General features: G+C 46.4%; 1 protein-coding gene across 2 annotated transcripts; it reads left to right on the top strand.

Moving 5' to 3' along the window:
• The first annotated feature begins 371 nt into the window (after nucleotides 1-371).
• Nucleotides 372-21526, top strand: UPP2 (uridine phosphorylase 2). Of its 2 annotated transcripts, XM_044304806.1 has the most exons (7): nucleotides 372-508; nucleotides 2273-2390; nucleotides 4573-4731; nucleotides 9772-9886; nucleotides 11460-11669; nucleotides 12988-13134; nucleotides 18851-21526. In XM_044304806.1, exons 1-7 carry the CDS (start codon nucleotides 447-449, stop codon nucleotides 18991-18993), a joined length of 954 nt encoding a protein of 317 aa, XP_044160741.1. In that variant the 5' UTR covers nucleotides 372-446; the 3' UTR covers nucleotides 18994-21526. The 2 variants fall into 2 exon arrangements, with proteins under 2 accessions (XP_044160741.1, XP_044160742.1); XM_044304807.1 differs by lacking the exon at nucleotides 12988-13134.
• The last annotated feature ends 376 nt before the right edge of the window (nucleotides 21527-21902 follow it).

The following is a 21902-nucleotide window of genomic DNA, read 5'->3' as shown; positions in this document are numbered from 1 at the left end:
AGCTCAATCAGGAAGCGCATTTATTAAATTCGCTTTCTACAGTAACCCGCATTTACTACATTTTCTCAGCCTTCGCTCCAGGAATCAATAACCAGAATTTATTACATATTCTCACCCTTTCTCTACAATAATCAGAACTTTCAAAAAAAATAAACACTCCAAGGCATTTAGTACAGTAATGAGTTACCAGCAGGCTGTAAATAATCCCAGACATTCAGCAAAGACTAATCAGTAACCAGTATTTACCAAATACACCCAGACAACGCCCCCGCAAGAAGAGCCAATCAGAGGCTTAGGAACGACATTCCCCGCATGACATCATCTTCCCTTATAAGAACCTCCCTCCTGGTGACGTCAGGGCAGTATTTCTCCTCAGCTGAAGTTTATAACCTGCAGCATCAGTTGGAAAAGACCTGAGGAACCTATTACAGCGTCCGGGATCAGAGATGGCGCCAATCTTAGCAGATAACAGCAGCTCAAACTTGCCGGAAAGGGACAATTATGTAAAGTAAGTGCAGGATGTGGACAAGCAGATAATAGAGAATAAAAGCTTAATGCGCTATAAGAGCCTGGGAATCATGACTGTCCTAAGTCCTGATGCCAGTGCCACGGTATCTCCCTGAGTTGTCCTTATACGTGGCCAGCTCGGACTGGTCCACCAGAGGATCCTCCAGTAGGCCCAAGCTCTGACACAATAATGGGTCCTTTGTAAAATATTGCCCCTTATAAAGCAGGGAGGCTAAGGTCTAGCAGAATCCTTTCCTCTGATGGCCCAAGGAATTGTATGTGGATAGAAATGGGGAGTGCCAACAGTGTATGAAGAGAAATAAGGTGCCCATACATGCAGGGTTGCCAACCGTCCAGAAATTTCTGGACAGTCCGTAAAAATACGGGTAGGTGACTTTTTCCCGTGTCTGTGAAAAAAAAAAAATGATGTGTCTGTGATTTTTTTGAAGCTGGTGGTTCTTGAATATTTTGATTATTTTGGTGGTAATTATCATCTTTTTACAGCTCCCAGTAAATGCTGGTAATGAGTTCTTCTCCATATATTGAGCTATAAACATGTTTTACTTATAATCTTTATCATTCATTACGGTTTTCCAATTTGTCTGTAAAAAAAATGGTAGCTGCCTGTGATTTTAGGATAAGTTATCCAGAAAAAAGAAAAATTTGGGTTGACAACCCTGCATGCAGGTAAGATTAATATGCCCACATTTGCTGACTTCGGCAGGATGGGACGGTCCTGTAATGTGCATGGAGGTGCCCTGACTTCTCAGATGTTGAAGGGGAAAGGGATCAGGCTTTTGGATTTCGAGATGTCTGATCTTTTTGTTCTCAGGGGAGATAAGCCAATTCCAGAGATGTCTGGCTGTGGCTGACTTCCCTCTCACTTTCCAGAACACCTGCATACTCGGCCGAACCAAGTGTGCGTATGTATGTATGGGTTGGTCAGGAAGAATAGGAGAACCTGCTGATTTCAGATTCTGATATGAGCAACAGCACGCCATGGAAAAATATAAGTGAAAACTGGAGTGGGTGGGGGCACCACTGGCTCATAATGATTCTAGTGATGTTATTTGGGCACTCTGTGGTTCTTTTTGGGCACTATGGGCATCAATAGAAACCAGCCCTGATTTTTAATTTTACATTTTTTTTAACCCCATCCTATCCCTTCCCTGCTTTACGAGGATTTTAGCCCTTGAAAGCGTATTTTCCTGACTGGCATAGGGCACCGTTATACCCTTCACAAGAAGATTTTGTTTTGTCATGCTGTCATGCTGCACCTATTACATTACATAATTTAAAGGGTTTCTGTCATCAGAAAAATCGTTAAGTATCTGACTGACATTAGCGATGTGCTAATGTCAGCGGAACATAACTGTATGACTTATATCTCCCTGCCCGCCGCCGTTCGCGCCAATGACTTTTATAATATGCAAATGAGCCTAGGGGGGCGTCGCTGCAGCACCTAGAGGCTCCGTCCTCTCACTGTTTGGCACGCCCTTGTAAAGGTGATTGACATCCTCCGTCTCCTCCGTGCCCCACAAATCCCACGCCCGCGCCGTCCATTTTAGTATTAGGCGCAGTTAGCGCGAACGGCGGCAGGCAGGGAGATATGTCATACAGTTATGTTCCGCTGACATTAGCACATCACTAATGTCAGCCAGCTACATAACGATTTTTCTGATGACAGAAACCCTTTAATATCTGGAATGTGATCATCTATAAGTCAATAGTATATTCTATAAGGAGACATTTGTCTCTTCCTCAGCAATGGATTTGGATATGTTAAAAATCCTCATCTGGACCTGCTATCAGAAGACATCCTCTACCATTTTGACTTGGGAACACGAACACATGACCTGCCCGCTATGTTTGGGGACGTGAAGGTAATTACTATATCGCTGTCCATGTAATTAGGAGCGAAATACAAGGAGATTTTGTATGTGGATTTATACAAGTAGCTGCAGTGAGCTCCCCCTAGTGGTGGCTGCAGACAGACAGAATTTTATCATGTATTATGTAAAGGGAAGGCATGGATTTCGAGTTATTATCGGGAGCAGGCGTAGCAATGGAAAGTGGTTAGTCAGCATTTTATTTCGGAGGACTGGTCACGTAACCTTAAGGTTCACCATTTGCATGAATCCAGTGAAAACGACGAGCAGAGCGACGCGGCGTCGGCATTTACAACACCCATAGAGCTTGCAGCTGTTCAATCCCACTTCGGCGCAGGCTGAATATTCATAGCAGTGCGCAGTAATGGAAAAATTCAGAGGAACAACCTCAGGGTCTGCGATGCCATCTGAAAAGGATGCACGACTGATTTCTCTACCTAAATAGAAGTGTTATAGCAAACTTTACCTTCAGGACTGTCTGTATTCTGGTCCGCAAACCACGGATCCGCAAAACATGGCTACCCTCCATGTGCACTCCACTGTCTCGTCAATAGAAATGACTATGCTTGAGCGCAATTCAGACCAGAGTAGGAAGCGCTCTATGATTTGCGGAACAGTCACATGGATCCAAAGGGGATGTGCGCATGGTCCCATAGAAATGAATGGGTCGGTGTGATAGCTACAGAAAATTCTGATATCACACAGATGAAAAATATGGTCATGTGCACGAGGCCCTGCAACTGGCAGCAGAGAAGTGGCCAAGGGCATTGGAAGAGGGGGCATAGGCTCTCCTTTTGCCTCACAAGAAGGATGGGGTTCTGCTATCGACCCCACCGTAATCTGTCACTGAAGCCAATTACAATTGTCGTATAATAAAATAAGAACACATACTCGGGTATTTCACCACCGGCGCCTCCACGGCTGCTGCTTCGTATTTTTCCCCCACTGGGTCTTGACTGCAGCAGTGTCCGGGGTGCACAGCCAAGGAGATGACGTCATAGCTGCAGCCACATGCTGGATCGGAGCAGTGATGGCAGCAGCGGGGAATGAAATGGCTGAATATACATTCCTTTATAATTTTATCACAATCAGACAACCCCTTTAAACTTAGAATAGTTCCCCGAAATGTAGTTTATTTTTTATTAAAGCTACTAGCCACCACAATATCACCATATGTTTTTATAGAGATCAGATCTGCATTTTTCACAAAAAGACCCCATGAAATCCCCCATATTGCATCACATAGTCGTACAGCGAAAAGAAAAAAATCTGGCTGCCCAAAGCCACCACAAGGGGGAGCTAACTGCCCATGGATTTATACAGCTTGTACAACTCAGTGGGACCTATAGAAGTTGTGCAGTGGTTCTCCTTAGCGGCGGCTGTAGGTATGGTATGGGTAGGACCGGAAGCAGGGAAGCAGTTAGTGCCGGGCCCCCTCTCACCACAGACCCCATTGCAGTATATGCCTCTAGGGCAGGTATTCCACTGCTATAGGCAGGATCTGTTAATTGCACCAGTCGTAAACCATATGCAGCACTGTGTGGGGAATTTATAATGAGGGGGATTTTTGAAGTCAGTTGTGCTTTCTGTCTGCGTTGGCGTGATTGGCACCTAATTTATTTTACATAGGAATGCCTTATGGAAATTTGCTCCATTTATTTCCAATAGAGATTATACATGCAAGGCTGTGGGGATCCAGTAGGACTCCCTATAACACCTTGTGGGCAGTGATGGCCAGTTCGCCGTGTTCGCCCGCGAACATATGCGGGCTGCCATCTTTTTTCACAAGTCCGGCGAAGCACAGGAAAGCCCTTACCTGTGCCTGGGCACGAGCCGGTCTGAAAACAAGTGCGGTCAGCTGGAGCAGGCAGTTCCAAGAACAGCCACCGGGGGCCTTCATCGGGCTGTTCTCAGAACTGCCTGCTCCAGCTGACCGCATTTGTTTTCAGACCGGCTCGCGGCACAGGCACGGGTAAGGGCTTACCTGTGCCTCGCCGGACTTGTGAAAAAATATGGCAGCCCGCATATGTTCGCGGGCGAACAATGAGAAACTGGCCATCACTGCTTGTGGGTACCAAACAGCAAAATCTGAACAGAGCAATACTTAACAGCAGGATCATTCATTTCATGCATGGTATTAACTACTACCCCCATTTTCTAAAATCTTCTCTTGCAGTTTGTCTGCGTTGGTGGAAGTCCAAACAGGATGAGGGATTTTGCAATCTTCATACACCAGGAGCTGGGTCTGGACGGAGATGGAAGTGACGTAACTGATATTTGTGCCGGCACAGACAGATACAGCATGTACAAAGCCGGGCCTGTGCTGTCTATTAGTGTGAGGGTCATTTTATTGAAAAATGCAAGATAACAAACTGCACAGACACAATCAATAACTTCCAGGGTGAAATTACTGTCTTTTAATATTTATATGGGGACAGACAGGACAGAACTTTTCCATGCATGCTTGGAGTTGTAGTGTCACAACAGCTGGAGGGCCGGGGGTTGCCGACACCAGTCTTGTTCCTTGTTTTGCTCTTAGCTGTGCTGTGAAATCCACAAAAAGAAAAGAACAGCCACATGTCAATTTAGACGCAGATTTTTTTCCTATTAGGCGTGGACCTCTGATGGAGTCAAGGGCCACATTTGAGACCCACATTTATAACCCTACCCAGACCACCCTCAAAACCTCCCAGAAACACCCACTGTCTGGCAGAAAATGACCATCGCTGGTCTTTATGGTGTTGTGTAGATTGATATGGAGGTATAGAGTCAGTGGCGTACACACAATTCATGGGGCCCCGATGCAAAACTGATCCATGGGCCCCCCCAAACCCGCTGCTAACACCCCCCCCAGCCTGCTTCCACCCCCGCCCCACTACCTCCCCTACCATTCACCCAACATGCCTCCCAACAGTACCGCTTTGTGCAGGACAGCACGATTTTGACAATCTTGCTGTACTGCTATCTGTGGAGGACACTGTTATGGGGGATCTGTGAAGGACACTGTTATGGGGATATCTGTGGAGGACACTGGTATGGGGATATCTCTGGAGGACACTGTTACGGGGATCTGTGGAGGATGCTGTTATGGGGGGATGTGTGGAGGAAACTGTTATGTCGATATCTGTGGAGGACACTGTTATGTGGATATCTGTGGAGGACACTGTTATGGGGGATATCTGTGGAGGACGCTGTTATAGGGATATCTGTGGAGGACACTGTTATGGGGATCTGTGGAGGACGCTTTTATGGGGATATCTGTGGAACACACTGTTATAGGGGATCTGTGGAGGACACTGTTATGGAATATCTGTGGAGGACACTGTTATGGGGATCTGTGGAGGACGCTTTTATGGGGATATCTGTGGATGGCACTGTTATGGGGATATCTGTGGATGACACTTATGGGGATATATCTGTGGATGACACTTATGGGGATATCTGTGGATGACACTTATGGGGATATCTGTGGATGACACTTATGGGGATATCTGTGGATGACACTTATGGGGATATCTGTGGATGACACTTATGGGGATATCTGTGGATGACACTTATGGGGATATCTGTGGATGACACTGTTATGGGGATATCTGTGGATGACACTGTTATGGGGATATCTGTGGATGACACATATATAGCATCTTAGGCTATATATGTGTCATCCACAGATCCCCTCATAACAGTGTCATCCACAGATCCCCTCATAACAGTGTCATCCACAGATCCCCCATAACAGTGTCAGCCACAGATATCCCCATAACAGTTCCATCCACAGATCCCCCATAACAGTTCCATCCACAGATCCCCCATAAGTGCCTTCTAGTGTGGAGGGAGGAGGGGGGGACACTCGCGGCAGTGCCGGTGCAGTGACTCTACTCTAATACACCCGCCCCGCACACAGCTGTAAAGTATATTCATGCAAAGCTTAATCTTTGTAAAAGTAGCCCAAACCCTGCTGTACTTACTAACTAGGGTGGCATGCAGACTCGCCGCCGCGCCGTCAGCTTGAGCTTAACATCTCTTCCTCCGTCATGCGCCTCCTGCCCTGCCTGCTACATTCATAAAGTGGGAGGAGCCGGCAGACGGGGCAGGAGGCGCATGATGGAGGGAGAGATGTTAGGCTCAAGCTGCCGGCGCGGCGACGAGTCTGCATGCCACGTTTCTGACACTGTCACTGTCAGATGCTTGAGCGGCGCGATGTGGCTGAGCGGGATTATAAAGTTGTGAGCAGGGCTACAATAATTGCTGCACGGTCGCCCACCCGCGCAGCTTAGATGGAACACTGACAGCAGGGGCCAAGGGGGTCCATCGGCGGCCGGGCCCCCTGGAGTGCTGGGCCGGTCGTAATTGCGACCCCTGTATGTACGCCACTGTATGGAGTCCATATGGAGGGGTGTGTGCGGATTTGTGGGTGTCTGAGGTGACATGGAGTGACTGTGTCTACAGCAGAGACCAGCAACCTCTGGCGCTCCACGTGCGGTGAAACTACAGCATGCTCCATTTACTTCTATGGGAGTCCTAGCAAGTTTGCACAACAGCTGGCGTGCTGGAGGTTGCCGATCCCTGGTTTACAGGATGGTGCGTGAATTTATATCAGGGGAGGACTGGCAGCCTTAGTCCTGGGGGGCAAATCTAGTCAAGTGGCCCATTTTAGCCCCGCCCATCATTAAAAGCCCCTCCTACATATAATTGGCCACTCCCAACACACACTGTACAGCTGACATTTTATAGTTGCGGCCTGTCTCTACACATCATACGGAGAGGGCAGGCCGTCCTGGCTGCACTGCCTGCTTATATAACAAGCTACAGCCAGGAAGCTCCTCCGCTCTCCTCCCTACCCTGATCCTGCTCAAGGCCTGTGGTTCCCCCCACCATCTGCCACCCGCCCGTGGCCTGCTGCCCCCTTTCGTCATCCTCACCCAGTTCTGAATCCTCCTTCTGCAAATGGCAGGAGGAGGAGCCGGAGCATCTCCTCTCCTACATAGCGCCACATACCTCTTACATCCAGTGATGTCACCTTTGTTGTAGACGTTCTCTTTCCTCATCTTCTCCATTCAGACCAGACCGCCATGATGATTTTTCTGCCATCTCCCTTCACTGCAGAGATTGAGAAACAGACATTAGTTTCCTGCCACCCCCAATACTATACTGCAGAAACAGTCCCCCTGGAAATACTACTACCACACAGATAGTGCCCCCTTAAACAATTATTGGCACACAGCGCTCTAAAAAATAACTGCGCCCAGACACTAATAGTATAAAGATAATGTCCCCCAAAAGTAATTGTGCTAAGCTGATACTATGCCAGGGTGCCCCCAAAGTAACAATGCTCCCCAAAATCCCACCAATAGAAATAATTCTCTGCCAGAGCACACTTAGTAGTAATAATGCCCCTATAGTGCCCTAGTAATCATGTTCTTCATAGCCCCTAGTAGTAGTAAAGCTCCCCATAATACCCCCTAGTAGTACTAATTTTCCCTATAATATAACAGTACATGAAATACCCCCGCTTAGTGCCCGCAGTTGAGCTAATGTCCCCATAATGTATGCCAGTATAAAATACCCCTATATAGTGCCCCAGTAAATGCCCTCATACTGCTCCTCTCCCCCTTCCCCATAGTGTCCCCATAATATGCCAGTAAAAAAATGCCCCTTAGTGCCCCCAGCAGATGCCCCTATAGTGCTCCTCTCCCCCACAATGTACCAGTAAAAAAATGCCCCTTCTTAGTGCCACCATATGCCCCAATAGTGCTCCACTCCCCCATAGTGCCGCTCTCCCCTATAGTGCCTTCCATAATGTGCCAGTAAAAAATGCCCCCTTAGTGCCACCAAATGCCATAGTGCCCCCCATAATGTTCCAATACAAAAGGCCCCTTTAGAGCCCCCACTTCCCCATAGTGCCCCCAAATAATGCCCCTATAGTAGCACCAGATGCCCCATAGTGCTGCTCTCCCCTATAGTGCCCCCCAGAATGTGCCAATAATTAAAAAAAAAGCCCCTTTAGAGCCCCCAGTTACCCCCATAGTGCTCCTCTCCCCCATGGTGCCCCCCCATAATGTGCCAGTAAGAAATGCCCCCATAGTGCCAGCTCCTTCAATAGTGCCAGCTCCCCCAATAGTGCCAGCTCCCCCAATAGTGCCAGCCCTCTCCCCATAGTGCCAGCCCCCCCTATAGTGCCAGCCCCCTATAGTCCCCCCCATAGTGCCAGCTCCCCCTATAGTGCCCCCCATAGTGCCAGCTCCCCCTATAGTGCCCCCCCATAGTGCCAGCTCCCCCTATAGTGCCCCCCATAGTGCCAGCTCCCCCTATAGTGCCCCCCATAGTGCCAGCTCCCCCTATAGTCCCCGCCCATAGTGCCAGCTCCCCCTATAGTCCCCCCCATAGTGCCAGCTCCCCCTATAGTCCCCCCCATAGTGCCAGCTCCCCCTATAGTCCCCCCCCATAGTGCCAGCTCCCCCTATAGTCCCCCCCATAGTGCCAGCTCCCCCTATAGTCCCCCCCATAGTGCCAGCTCCCCCTATAGTCCCCCCCATAGTGCCAGCTCCCCCTATAGTCCCCCCATAGTGCCAGCTCCCCCTATAGTCCCCCCCCCATAGTGCCAGCTCCCCCTATAGTACCCCGCCCCATAGTGCCAGCTCCCCCTATAGGCCCCCCCATAGTGCCAGCTCCCCCTACAGTGCCCCCCATAGTGCCAGCTCCCCCTATAGTGCGCCCCATAGTGCCAGCTCCCCTTATAGTGCCCCCATAGTGCCAGCTCCCCTATAGTGCCCCCCATAGTGCCAGCTCCCCCTATAGTGCCCCCCATAGTGCCAGCTCCCCCTATAATGCCCCCCATAGTGCCAGCTCCCCTTATAGTGCCCCCCATAGTGCCAGCTCCCCCTATAGTGCCCCCCATAGTGCCAGCTCCCCCTATAGTGCACCCCATAGTGCCAGATCTCCCCCCCATAGTGCCAGATCTCCCCCCCCCCATAGTGCCAGATCTCCCCCCCCCATAGTGCCAGATCTCCCCCCCCCCCATAGTGCCAGATCTCCCCCCCATAGTGCCAGATCTCCCCCCCCATAGTGACAGATCTCCCCCCCATAGTGACAGATCCCCCCCCCCATAGTGCCAGATCTCCGCCCCCCCCCCCCCCCCCCCCCCATAGTGCCAGATCTAGGGCCGCGCCGCCTGTGGTGATCGGCGGTGCGGCCCTGAAGAATTAAAAAAAATATATTTTTTTTTTAGACGGGCGGCCCAGCGGCCGTTTATTTAGGGCGGCCTGGGGGGCAATTGCCTCCCTGCCCCCCGGCCCAGTCCGCCCCTGATTTATATGCAGGCATGATGGTTATATAGAGGCGTTAGTTCCTAATGCGAAGATTTCTATTTCCTCAGCATGGAATGGGAATCCCCTCCATCTCCATAATGTTACATGAACTCATCAAGCTTCTTCATCATGCCAAGTGCAGAGATGTGACAATTATACGCATCGGGACATCGGGAGGAATCGGTAAGGATCCCCACTCAAACATATTGGTCGTTTGTATGCATCAACAAGACCCAGACACAGATATATTGGAGGAAATATGTTTGCATGATATAAGAAAACCTCCAGCATTGAGTCGGAGTGTCCGTTTCGGTCCACACCTGCTTCAGTGACTTCTAAACTTCTGGCAGGATCGTCAAGAGAAATCCTTGGAGTGGAAGTACCGCCAATGGCACCATACACACTGCCACTGCTAGGTGGAATGGAGAGTCTGAAAAATTACAAATATGGAAATACATCCATAGTGTTGCACTTGTTACAATCCACATATTATCTTATCCTTAGGATATGCCACCAATATCAGATAGTGTGGTGTGGATCCCACCAATGGAACCTGCTCCTATCTCCAGAATGGGGCCCCCAAAGTGCAGGAGCGAGGGAAGTTCCAAAAATAGCCGAGTGAGAGCGCACTGTGCATGCCCAAGTCTCTATTCACTGCTATGGGACTGACGGAAAGAGACGGTGAATGGAGGGTGGCAGCGCTTGCACTGTCCTGCACTTTGGAGACCCCATTCTGGAGATAAGAGTTTGTTCCAGAAGGATGGGACCCAGACCTATGTGACTCTTATGGAATATCCTAGTGATATAGGAATGCCCCTTTAGGGTCCATTCACAAGACCGTATTTCTGGGTCCACATCCGTTCCGCAGTTTTGCAGAACTGGTGCGGACCCATTCATTTCAATGGCCCCGCAAAAAAAGGATAAAGCATGTCCTATTCTTGTCCGCTGACCAAAAATATCTATCATTGGTCGGTACCTATGTTTTGTGCATCCACAATTTGCGGGTCGCAAACACATATGGTCGTGTGACTGTACCCTTAATATTGCATAACCTGAGAGCTGTAGTTGGATATATAGAGTTTAATGACCGCAATGTAAAAAATTTACTTTTAGACAACACCTTAAAAAGTTAATCTTAAGAGATCGAGTCAATCGGCTGGGATCAGCAGGCAATGAATGGCTGCCCATGTAATATACGTCTGGACTGGTTCATTAGTGACCCTACGCTCTGTCTAATATTGTATAGGGATTGTGAGCGGATGACTCATATGATCTGGATCCGTCTCGCAAATGCTTTCAGTCAGCGGCAGATCGGCGGATCCGGCGGGCATTTCCGACGATGGAACTGCCCGCCGGATCACACTGCCGCAAGTGTGAAAGTAGCCTAATTCCCCCAAAAAGCCCCAAAAAGCAAATCACACTAGCCCAACAATTAAAGAGTTATAGTCATTAAACTTACACATATCAAAAGGGGCTAAACTGTGTCTGGTCCAGAAGAGTGAATATCCCCTGGCGCTGAACTGGTTAAACTTGATAACTGGGTGTTGTGACCTGACATCATTCATTTTCATCATCATTATTACGAGGACGACTCCTTGCATAATGTTTGCATAGTAATATAATATTTCTGTTTGTCCCCAGAGCACTTGATTTATTACGGCTAATTACACGAGGGTTACTAAGGGTTACGGCCCATTCGTACATCGCTCCTGCCGCATCGATCCGGTATTGATTCGCACTAATGTATGTGTTGCAGGCATTGAACCAGGGACGGTTGTGATCACTGATATTGCGGTGGATGCATTTTTCAGACCGCAGTTCGAGCAGGTTATTTTAGATAAGGTGGTTATCAGGAACACTCAGCTCGACCACAAACTTGCAGAAAGTCTTCTACACTGCAGCAAAGAGATCGATGATTTCCCCAGTATTATTGGTCACACCATGTGCACCTATGACTTCTATGAAGGTAGGTGTCCAGAAAAATCTCTCATATACTGTTGGTATTCGCCTGGATACATAATATGAGATGTAACATCTCCTCATTTACAATGTTCCTAAGGGCATCATAGCAGATGCCTCACCAGCACTGACGGGGTTATTATGTCAGTCCAAGAGCAGCTTGCTTAAAGTAAATATCCATATCATTTTAATAAATTAATTAATTTCTTAAAGGGGTTATCCAACATTTATATCTGACCTCCCAGTGTGACCAACCCGCGCTGGTGACCTTACTTACCTGGTTCCCATTGTTGCTCGTTCCACATTCCGACTCTTCATCTCCCTGGAGAGTTAATATCAACATCCTGTTGACGGAGGGCACGTGCCCGCTGCAGCCAATCGCTGGCAACAGCGGTGATCTTCTCCCCTTGTGTCATGACAAGTGGTCACGTGATGCAAGTAAGTATGATCACCACCAAAGGTCTCACTCTGTGAGGTCTGATATAATGGATAACCCCTTTAATATACACTTATTGACAAAAAGAAAGGCACCCAGACAGAAATTTCAGATTGTTGCAAAACTCAGCATGCGGTTGGTTATTTCTTAGGCAGATATGTAAATAATTACAGGTGTGGTCTGATTAGACACCGGGTCTTGCCACAAGAGGGCATAAAGGTGCTCCTTTCACTGGATTATAAAAAGGCTCTCAGAGGCTACTTTTGGTAAGTGTACCTCTTGGTGAGAGAGCATTGATACATACATTGTGTGGCGTTTATCCTAGCAGGAGTAGATATACACTTTTATTTTGCCGGATTCTGCTCTTCCAAGTGCCCAGGAGGCGGAGCTTCACTGTGATTTGCTCTCTGCATTCAGCTGCTTCACAGCCCCTCCACTCTGAATGATAGGAGTAGTGATCTCCTGGTTGGATGCTACAGCTGTCATCCAGAGCAAAGGGAAGGAAGCAGCTCAATGCAGAGAGCACTTCACAATGAAGCTCCGCCTTCTGGGCACTTTCAGGAGCCAATCCAAGCAGAATAAAAGTTTATATTTACGCTACTCCTGAGAATAAAAGCTCAGCAAGCTCATGTACTGTCTGTTGGGCCTGCTCTCTCCAGCCCCTAACTTGTGCTGTCAGCAGTTTTCCCTTTAACGTTCTCCTATTAAAATACTTGTTCTTTGGGATGGATAGGAGTTCACTTATTATTATTATTTTTTAATGTAAAGCCTCATAGTAGTAAGCATTGACTGCAGGGCAGAAATGACTCATATGAAATAAAATAATTGCTTGTTTGTTTGTGAGTAATGAAATACAGACAAGAGAGGTAAAAAGCAATTTATTTCTAAGGTCAGGGGAGATTGGATGGAGCGCTCTGCTCATTTTCTAAAGAAGAAAAATGCGAGTATCTGCAAAGGGCGTATAATGCTGGAGTCAGGAACATTGAGATGGAATCTTCAGTCTTCGCTGCCATGTGCCATTTATGTGGACTTAAAGGTATTTTTCCTATGAACAAATGTATATGTTACATAGTAACATAGTACATAAGGCCGAAAAAAGACATTTGTCCATCCAGTTCGGCCTGTTATCCTGCAAGTTGATCCAGAGGAAGGCAAAAAAACCCTGTGAGGTAGAAGCCAATTTTCCTCACTTTAGGGGAATCAGGCAATCAGAATAAATCCCTGGATCAACGACCCCTCTCTAGTAGCTATAGCCTGTAATATTATTACACTCCAGAAATACATCCAGGCCCCTCTTGGATCTCTTTTAGTGAATTCACCATCACCACCTCATCAGGCAGAGAGCTCCATAGTTTCACTGCTCTTAGGCTGGGTTCACACGGGCGAGATTTCCCGCACTGAATCCGGACCCATTCATTTCGATGGGGCTGTGCACATGAGCGGTGATTTTCACGCATCACTTGTGCGTTGCATGAAAATCGCAAGCATCCGCAAGCAAGTGCGGATATGGTGCGATTTTTACACATGGTTGCTAGGAGATCATCAGGATGGGGACCCGAGCATTATTATTTTCCATTATAACATGGTTATAAGGGAAAATAATAGCATTCTTAATACAGAATGCTTAGTAAAATAGGGCTGGAGGGGTTAAAAAAAATTCAAAATAATTGAACTCACCTTAATCCACTTGTTTGCGCAGCCCAGCTTCTCTTCTGTCTTCTTCTTTGCTGTCCAGGAGGAAAAGGACCTGTGGTGACATCACTGCACTCATCACATGGTCCGTCACATGATAATGTATCATGTGATGGAACATGTGATGAGCGCAGTGACTTCACCACAGGTCCTTTTCCTCAAAGAACGAAGAAATAATGAAGTCGGGCTGTGCGAACAAGTGGATTAAGGTGAGTTATATTATTATATTTTTTTTAACCCTATTCTGCTATTATTTTCCCTTATAACCATGTTTTAAGGGAAAATAATAAAATCTACAGAACACCGATCCCAAGCCCGAACTTCTGTGAAGAAGTCCGGGTTCGGGTCTGGGTACCAAACATGCAGATATTTCTCACGCGTGTGCAAAACGCATTAAAACGCATTGCACTCGCAGGGAAAAGTTGTGCATGTTCCCGCAACGCACCCGCATTTTTTCCCGCAATGCCCGTGTGAACCCAGCCTTACCGTAAAGAATCCTCTTCTATGTTTGTGTACAAACCTTCTTTCCTCCAGACACAGAGGATGTCCCCTCGTCACAGTCACAGTCCTGGGGTTAAATAGATGATGGGAGAGATCTCTGTACTGACCCCTGATATATTTATACATAGTTATTAGATCTCCCCTCAGTCGTCTTTTTTCTAAAGTTAATAAACCTAATTTTGATAATCTTTCAGGGTCCTGTAGTGTAGTCCACCCATTCCAGTTATTACTTTAGTTGCCCTCCTCTGGACCTTCTCCAGCTCTGCTATGTCTGCCTTGTTCACAGGAGCCCAGAACTGTACATAGTACTCCATGTGTGGTCTGACTAGCGATGTGTAAAGTGGTAGGACTATGTTCTCATCATGGCATCTATGCCCCTTTTGATGCAACCCATAATCTTATTGGCCTTGGCAGCAGCTGCCTGACACTGGTTTCTACAGCTTAGTTTGCTGTTCACTAAAACTCCTAGGTCCTTTTCCATGTCAGTGTTAGGTTGCTTTCACATTAGCGGCAGGACGGATCCGACAAGCTGTTAACCCTGTCGGATCCGTCCTGCGATTTCACCGTGCCGCCGGACTGCCGCTCCGTCCCCATTGACTATAATGGGGACGGGGGCACAGTACGGCGAGAGGCCGCTGGACTAAAAGTACTGCATGTCCGACCTTTTAGTCCGGCGGCCTCTCACCGCGCACTGCCGTGCTGCACCGGAGCTCCGCCCCCGTCCCCATTATAGTCAATGGGGATGGAGCGGCAGTCCGGGGGCATAGCGAAATAGCGGCAGGACGGATCCGACAGGGTGGACAGCCTGTCGGATCCGTCCTGCCGCTAGTGTGAAAGTAGCCTAAGGCTACTTTCACACTAGCGTTCGAGCGGATCCGTTCTGAACGGATCCGCTCATATAATGCAGACGGTGGCTCCGTTCAGAACGGATCCGTCTGCATTATATTGTATAAAATTTTCTAAGTGTGAAAGTAGCCTGAGCGGATCCGTCCAGACTTTTACATTGAAAGTCAATGGTGGACGGATCCGTTTGAAGATTGAGCCATAGTGTGTCATCTTCGAACGGATCCATCCCCATTGACTTACATTGTAAGTCTGGACGGATCCGCACGCCTCCGCACGGCCAGGCGGACACCCGAACGCTGCAAGCAGCGTTCAGGTGTCCGCCTGCTGAGGTATCTGGAGACATGCTGGCTGCATCCCACAGCTGCTGGAGGGGCGTGAGGAGGGTCCATAGAGCAAACATGGCAATCGAGGGCGTCACACAAATGCTCAGTTGGGGAATAAAGAGGCCAGGGTAGCACTTGACAGTTCTAGCTGTGTGACATGACGCATTATATTGCTGAAAAACCCCATCCGCCCCACGGAAGACGATCAGCATGTATGGGTTACGTGATCTGCAAGGATGGGTTTATACCCAAATCGGTTGAGAGTGCCATCCACGGATGAGTGGCCCAGAGAATGCCATGAAAACCTTCCCCAGACCATAACGCTGCCCCCACCAGCTTGTGTTCTTCCAGCAGTGGTTGCAGGGTGTTTGTTCTCTGATGTTTCTCGTCTGACACGCCAACGTCCATCCGTTCCATGAAGAAGAAAATGTGACTCATTGAACAAGGCAACCCTTTGCCAATCAGCGGAGGTCCCATTCCGATACTGCCGCCAAAATTTAAATATTTTCTGCCGATGCAAGTTCATTAGCAGAGGTGCAGGGACCATCCGTCTGCTTCGCAGCCCCATACACAGTAGGGTTTACTGAACTGTTGTGTTAGACACACGTCTGGTAGCCCCCTGGTTCCTTTTGGTGGTGAGATGCTCCACTGTAGCGTGTCAGTCAGTCCACCCTTGTGCACCTTCATAGCAAACGTTTGCCTGTTACATCAGTGGCCCGTGGTGCTCTGCAGTTGCTACGTCGCTTATTCACAATGGTGGTATTTGTTCACTCTCCATGCAGTCACCACAGGAGCACGCAAACAGTTCACACTGCGCAGTGTCAGAAATACTGCCATTCTTGGCCTGAAAGGCTATAATCCTCCCTTTTTGCAACTCTGATAAATTTCCCCTTTTACCCATGACAGCAATGAGAGATACAGACGTGGACAAAATTGTTGGTACCCTTTGGTCAATGAAAGAAAAAGTCACAATGGTCACAGAAATAACTTTAATCTGACAAAAGTAATAATAAATTAAAATTCTATAAATGTTAACCAATGAAAGTCAGACATTGTTTTTCAACCATGCTTCAACAGAATTATGTAAAAAAATAAACTCATGAAACAGGCATGGACAAAAATGATGGTACCCCTAGAAAACACAGAACATAATGTGACCAAAGGGACATGTTAATTCAAGGTGTGTCCACTAATTAGCATCACAGGTGTCTACAACCTTGTAATCAGCCATTGGGCCTATATATATGGCTCCAGGTAATCACTGTGTTGTTTGGTGATATGGTGTGTACCACACTCGACATGGACCAGAGGAAGCAAAGGAAAGAGCTGTCTCAAGAGATCAGAAAGAAAATTATAGACAAGCATGTTAAAGGTAAAGGCTATAAGACCATCTCCAAGCAACTAGATGTTCCTGTGAGTACAGTTGCACATATTATTCATAAGTTTAAGATCCATGGGACTGTAGCCAACCTCCCTGGACGTGGCCGCAGGAGGAAAATTGATGACAAATCTAAGAGACGGATAATCCGAATGGTAACAAAAGAGCCTAGAAAGACTTCTAAAGAGATTCAAGGTGAACTTCATGCTCAAGGAACATCAGTGTCAGATCGCACCATCCGTCGTTGTTTGAGCCAAAGTGGACTACATGGGAGACGACCAAGGAGGACACCATTGTTGAAAACGAATCATAAAAAAGCAAGACTGGAATATGCCAAACTACATGTTGACAAGCCACAAAGCTTCTGGGAGAATGTCCTGTGGACAGATGAGACAAAAATCGAAGTTTTTGCCAAGGCACATCAGCTGTATGTTCACAGACGAAAAAATGAAGCATATCAAGAAAAGAACACTGTCCCTACTGTGAAACATGGAGGAGGCTCTGTTATGTTCTGGGGCTGCTTTGCTGCGTCTGGCACAGGGTGTCTTGAATCTGTGCAGGGTACAATGAAATCTCAAGACTATCAAGGAATTCTAGAGAGAAATGTACTAGCCAGTGTCAGAAAGCTTGGTCTCAGTCGCAGGTCATGGGTCTTGCAACAGGACAATGACCCAAAACACACCGCTAAAAACACCCAAGAATGGCTAAGAGGAAAAAATTGGACTATTCTAAAGTGGCCTTCTATGAGCCCTGACCTCAATCCTATTGAGCATCTTTGGAAGGAGCTGAAACATGCAGTCTGGAAAAGGCACCCTTCAAACCGGACACAACTGGAGCAGTTTGCTCATGAGGAGTGGGCCAAAATACCTGCTGAGAGGTGCAGATGTCTCATTGACAGTTACAGGAAGCGTTTGATTGCAGTGATTGCCTCAAAAGGTTGCGCAACAAAATATTAAGTTAGGGGTACCATCATTTTTGTCCATGCCTGTTTCATGAGTTTATTTTTTTACATAATTCTGTTGAAGCATGGTTGAAAAACAATGTCTGACTTTCATTGGTTAACATTTATAGAATTTTAATTTATTATTACTTTTGTCAGATTAAAGTTATTTCTGTGACCATTGTGACTTTTTCTTTCATTGACCAAAGGGTACCAACAATTTTGTCCACGTCTGTATGTGTGCAGACAGCCGATCAGACAATACCCACCAAGCCAGCTCGCCACACGGGACCTCCTTCATGATCTACACACTGCCGACGTAGAAAGTAGTAACAATAATGGGACTCGACTGTGTATGTTGAGATCAGTAAAACCACATGGATTCCAGGTGTTGTGACCATTATATTAACCCTAATAGGATGTATCTTAGTGGTACAAAGTAGTGTTCACTTACGCTGGGTTCACACCTGAGTGTTTTACAGCGCGTTCCTACGCGCTGTAAAACGCACAACAGGCAAGAACCAATGATTCCCTATGGGAATGGTTCTCACCTGGGCGTTTTACAGCGCGTACGATCGCGCTGTAAAACGCCCGATGCTCAAACAAGTGCTTGAGCTTTTTTTTGGGCGTTTGTCGCCCGTTCCCGCACATAGAAATTTGGGAAGCGCGACAATGTGTGAACGCCAGTCTCTGTATGCGCGATTGTAAACGCCCGTACAATCGCGCATACAGAGCGCTCGTTTCAGAACGCTCAGGTGTGAACCCAGCCTAAGGGCGCCTTCGTGTGGCAGAATGTGTTGCAGACATCTATGACAATCAGTTCCATTCATCTGAATGGTCCTGGCAGAAATCCACGTGCTTGATGGCAAAATAACCCCATTCAAATAATAACTGATTTTCAGTTGCACAAAGTTTCTACAACAAAATCTGCTGCTTGTGAAGACTCCCTTATTGTAATGGACACATTAACCTTATCCCCAGGCGCCATCTTTGCTGCTATATTTTACTTTGATATTATATGGTAGATGTATCTGGTTAGTAAACGGCTTTTCTAACCCTTCATATCTTTCAGCTGCCGTGGTCTGCGTGACTCTTCTTGACAGGCTACAGGGAGATCAGATCACGCACAGTCACAGTGTCCTCAAAGAGTTCCAGAAGCGACCTCAGAAGCTGATTTCCAGTTTCATTAAGAAGCGACTGCACATGTGCACATAGGTGCGGGGCCGTGCTGCACAATGCGGCCATGACATGCACTTTGTATATAAACCCTGTACTGTGAGTTATATCCTATATATACATATAAGAATACCAGGTTGTAAAAAAACTGGCAGTAGAACCTCTGAACTTTAACTCTTATATATGATGTACTGTTCACCTTTACATAGTTTTCAGAATCTGCATGTAAAATATATTTAAAGGCTATGTACACCATCGGGGGCAATTTTTTTTTTTATGGTTGCATTTTTACTCATTTTGGGCTAAAGATTTATTTTTTCAATTGGTCTTAATTAAAAATGTTCAGCCGTTCTGTCACAAAAGGGTTAAGTCTTTGCCTACCTGTCTGAATCGTACTTCCACTTTCACTTTGTGCAGGTCATCTAATAAACCTTATCTCTAAATTACTAAAAGTCACAAACTTATTTAAGCCATTGATAAGAATTGAGCTGTTATGAGTGTTTAGGAGGTCAGAAATCAGCGATAAGGAGCCATCAGCTAAGCTGCCTGATGGCGCACAGTCAAAATACAGAGCCTGCTACTAGAGAATCTTAAGGCTTTACAGAGAAAGGGGCTCAACATTTTTAATAAAGACCAACTGAAAAAACGATTTTAGCTCAAAATGAGTACAATGCAATAAAAGTCTTTAAGGGTGCTGGTGTTGTTTGGGGAAGTCTTTTATCAAAGGGGTTGTCTACTTTTTACAATACTTTTTACAATACCATTTTATTTACTAAAATGAAGCTGTTCACAGGTTATCTCACTACTGAGATCGTCATCGATCGGATGTCATCTGTGGGGGAACCTAGGAACAAGTGTTCAATTCCTCTGCAGTGCCACCACAGGGCAAATGACGCATTACACATTTCTCATTGACATCCCTGGGTGGTGCATGTAATACACAGAAATACTCAGTCCGCCAGAGGGAGAGCTGGTCTTTGTAGTTATTATCTGTTCCAGCTAGTTGATGAAAGTCCCAAGCAGCTCAGAATTTTCTAGTAAGGAGGAATTCAATGTTTTTCTACATTTCAGTTTATTTAAGGGCATGTTCACATTGCAGAAACAAGTAAATGGTTGCAAAAGTATACAAACCCATTAAGTGTAGGGTGCGAATGTACTTTGCACTGTCCATAGTTCCAAAATATCTTAAAAATTGTGTGGTCAAAGGCCAGTGAATGCAGTTTTAACCCCAAATCTTCCCTATCGACTTGGCAGCATAGGAGGTTTATACATTTTCTCTGTTTTTGCTAATGATCTAAAGCACTTTCAGGTCAGTGGAGTTTATGATTAATGAATACAGTATATGGAGATTCTTGCCAGCAGATACAATTATAGCGAGCAGTGATTACAACCGGCCATAGCTGCTGTGGTTTTGGCAAGACCTTGCAGTACATACGCGACTGTTTATGCTGCGTAGTATTTCTTATCAGTCGTCTTTTTATCCATTCTCTCCCATTCGCTGCAATATGGTTTAAAATGATGAATATTTTATGGGTGATACAAATTAATTCTAGAACAAAACAATACTAAAATCTCCTTCTTATGCATTGCGCAACAATTAAAATAAACGAAGGGGGAAAAAACTTTATGGCATCATAAACTTTATAAAATAATAAAAAAGCTTGAATTTCTAAATATTTAAATCAGTATATGAGATGCAAATCTAATATCTTTTTAAAATTAAAATGGGACAACAGAATAAATGTTGCGGGAATCATTGGGAATATCTATGACTCTATTCACTGCATGGTTGGACACCCTTCCACTGAAATGGAAGAGAGTTAAAGGGAAGGGGGAAAAGTGGGTCCCCCACAAGAATGGAGCAGCAGACACACCTTGCTCCATTCAACTCTATGGGACAGGCAGAGATAGCCGAGTACAGACGCTGAAAGGAGCGGCAGCACGCATGCATGACTGCTGGTTCATTCAAACAGGGAAGCATGGGCCTCTGGTCTTGTGACCAACAGGAGCCCACATGGTCAGACACTCACCCATCAGACGCTTATCCCCTATCCTGTGGCGTAAATGAAGATAGAAATCTATGGCAGCTCAGAGCTGTTACAGATTTCAGATTAGGCACAGGGACTGCTGGGGAATGTGCCCAATATATGACAAAGCCTACGGCTCGCCATAGTTTAGGAACAACCTCCAGCAGAGCAGGCGACATAGACCAACATAGAAAACACAGGTCTTGGTAAATCTCCCCCAATATTATCATTTTCTATTTTGTCTCTTTTCCTTGATGTCCCCCAATACTCCCTTAGACATGATGTAGTCAGTGACGTAGTCTTCTAAATTTAGTTGACAGGACAACCTTTAAGGTTGGCAACCACTTGACTGCTTGTCTGGTGACCACTCTGTGATTACATGTAGCTACTTGTACAAAACTAGCCCCAGAAAATTCTATCCCATTTAGGCCTCATGCACACGACAGTTGTTTGTCTCGGCCTCCGTTCCGTTTTTTTTTGCGGATAGGATGGGGACCCATTCATTACAATGGATCAGCAAAAAAAATGCTGATAGTTCATCTGTTTGTGTTCCGCGTCCGTTGTCCGTGTTTCCCTTAAGCAAAAAAAATAGTGCATGTCCTATTTTTTTCACATTTGTGGACAAGGATAGGCATTTATTACAAGGGATCTGTGGGAAAAAAACAGATCCGTTTTTGGGCGGACGCAAAAAACAACTGTCGTGTGCATGAGGCCTTAGGCTACTTTCACACTTGCGTTCAGAGCGGATCCGCCCAGACGGATCCGCTCATATAATGCAGACGATGGGATCCATTCAGAACGGATCTGTCTGCATTATATTGTTGAAAAAATTCTAAGTGTGAAAGTAGCTTCAGACGAATCCGTCCAGACTTTACATTGAAAGTCAATGGGGGGCGGATCTGTTTGAAAATTGAGCCATAT

The sequence above is a fragment of the Bufo gargarizans genome, chromosome 8 (genome assembly GCF_014858855.1).
Source record: "Bufo gargarizans isolate SCDJY-AF-19 chromosome 8, ASM1485885v1, whole genome shotgun sequence".
NCBI lineage: Eukaryota > Metazoa > Chordata > Amphibia > Anura > Bufonidae > Bufo > Bufo gargarizans.
This window is presented reverse-complemented; position numbering and strand designations above follow the sequence as displayed.

Excerpts from the sequence above, each read along its gene's own strand:
- UPP2 (XM_044304806.1), top strand. The coding sequence starts at position 447 with ATGGCGCCAATCTTAGCAGATAACAGCAGCTCAAACTTGCCGGAAAGG. Across the intron at positions 4,732-9,771 it reads GGCCTGTGCTGTCTATTAGT|CATGGAATGGGAATCCCCTC; the intron begins GTGAGGGTCATT and ends CTATTTCCTCAG. Across the intron at positions 9,887-11,459 it reads CGGGACATCGGGAGGAATCG|GCATTGAACCAGGGACGGTT; the intron begins GTAAGGATCCCC and ends TATGTGTTGCAG.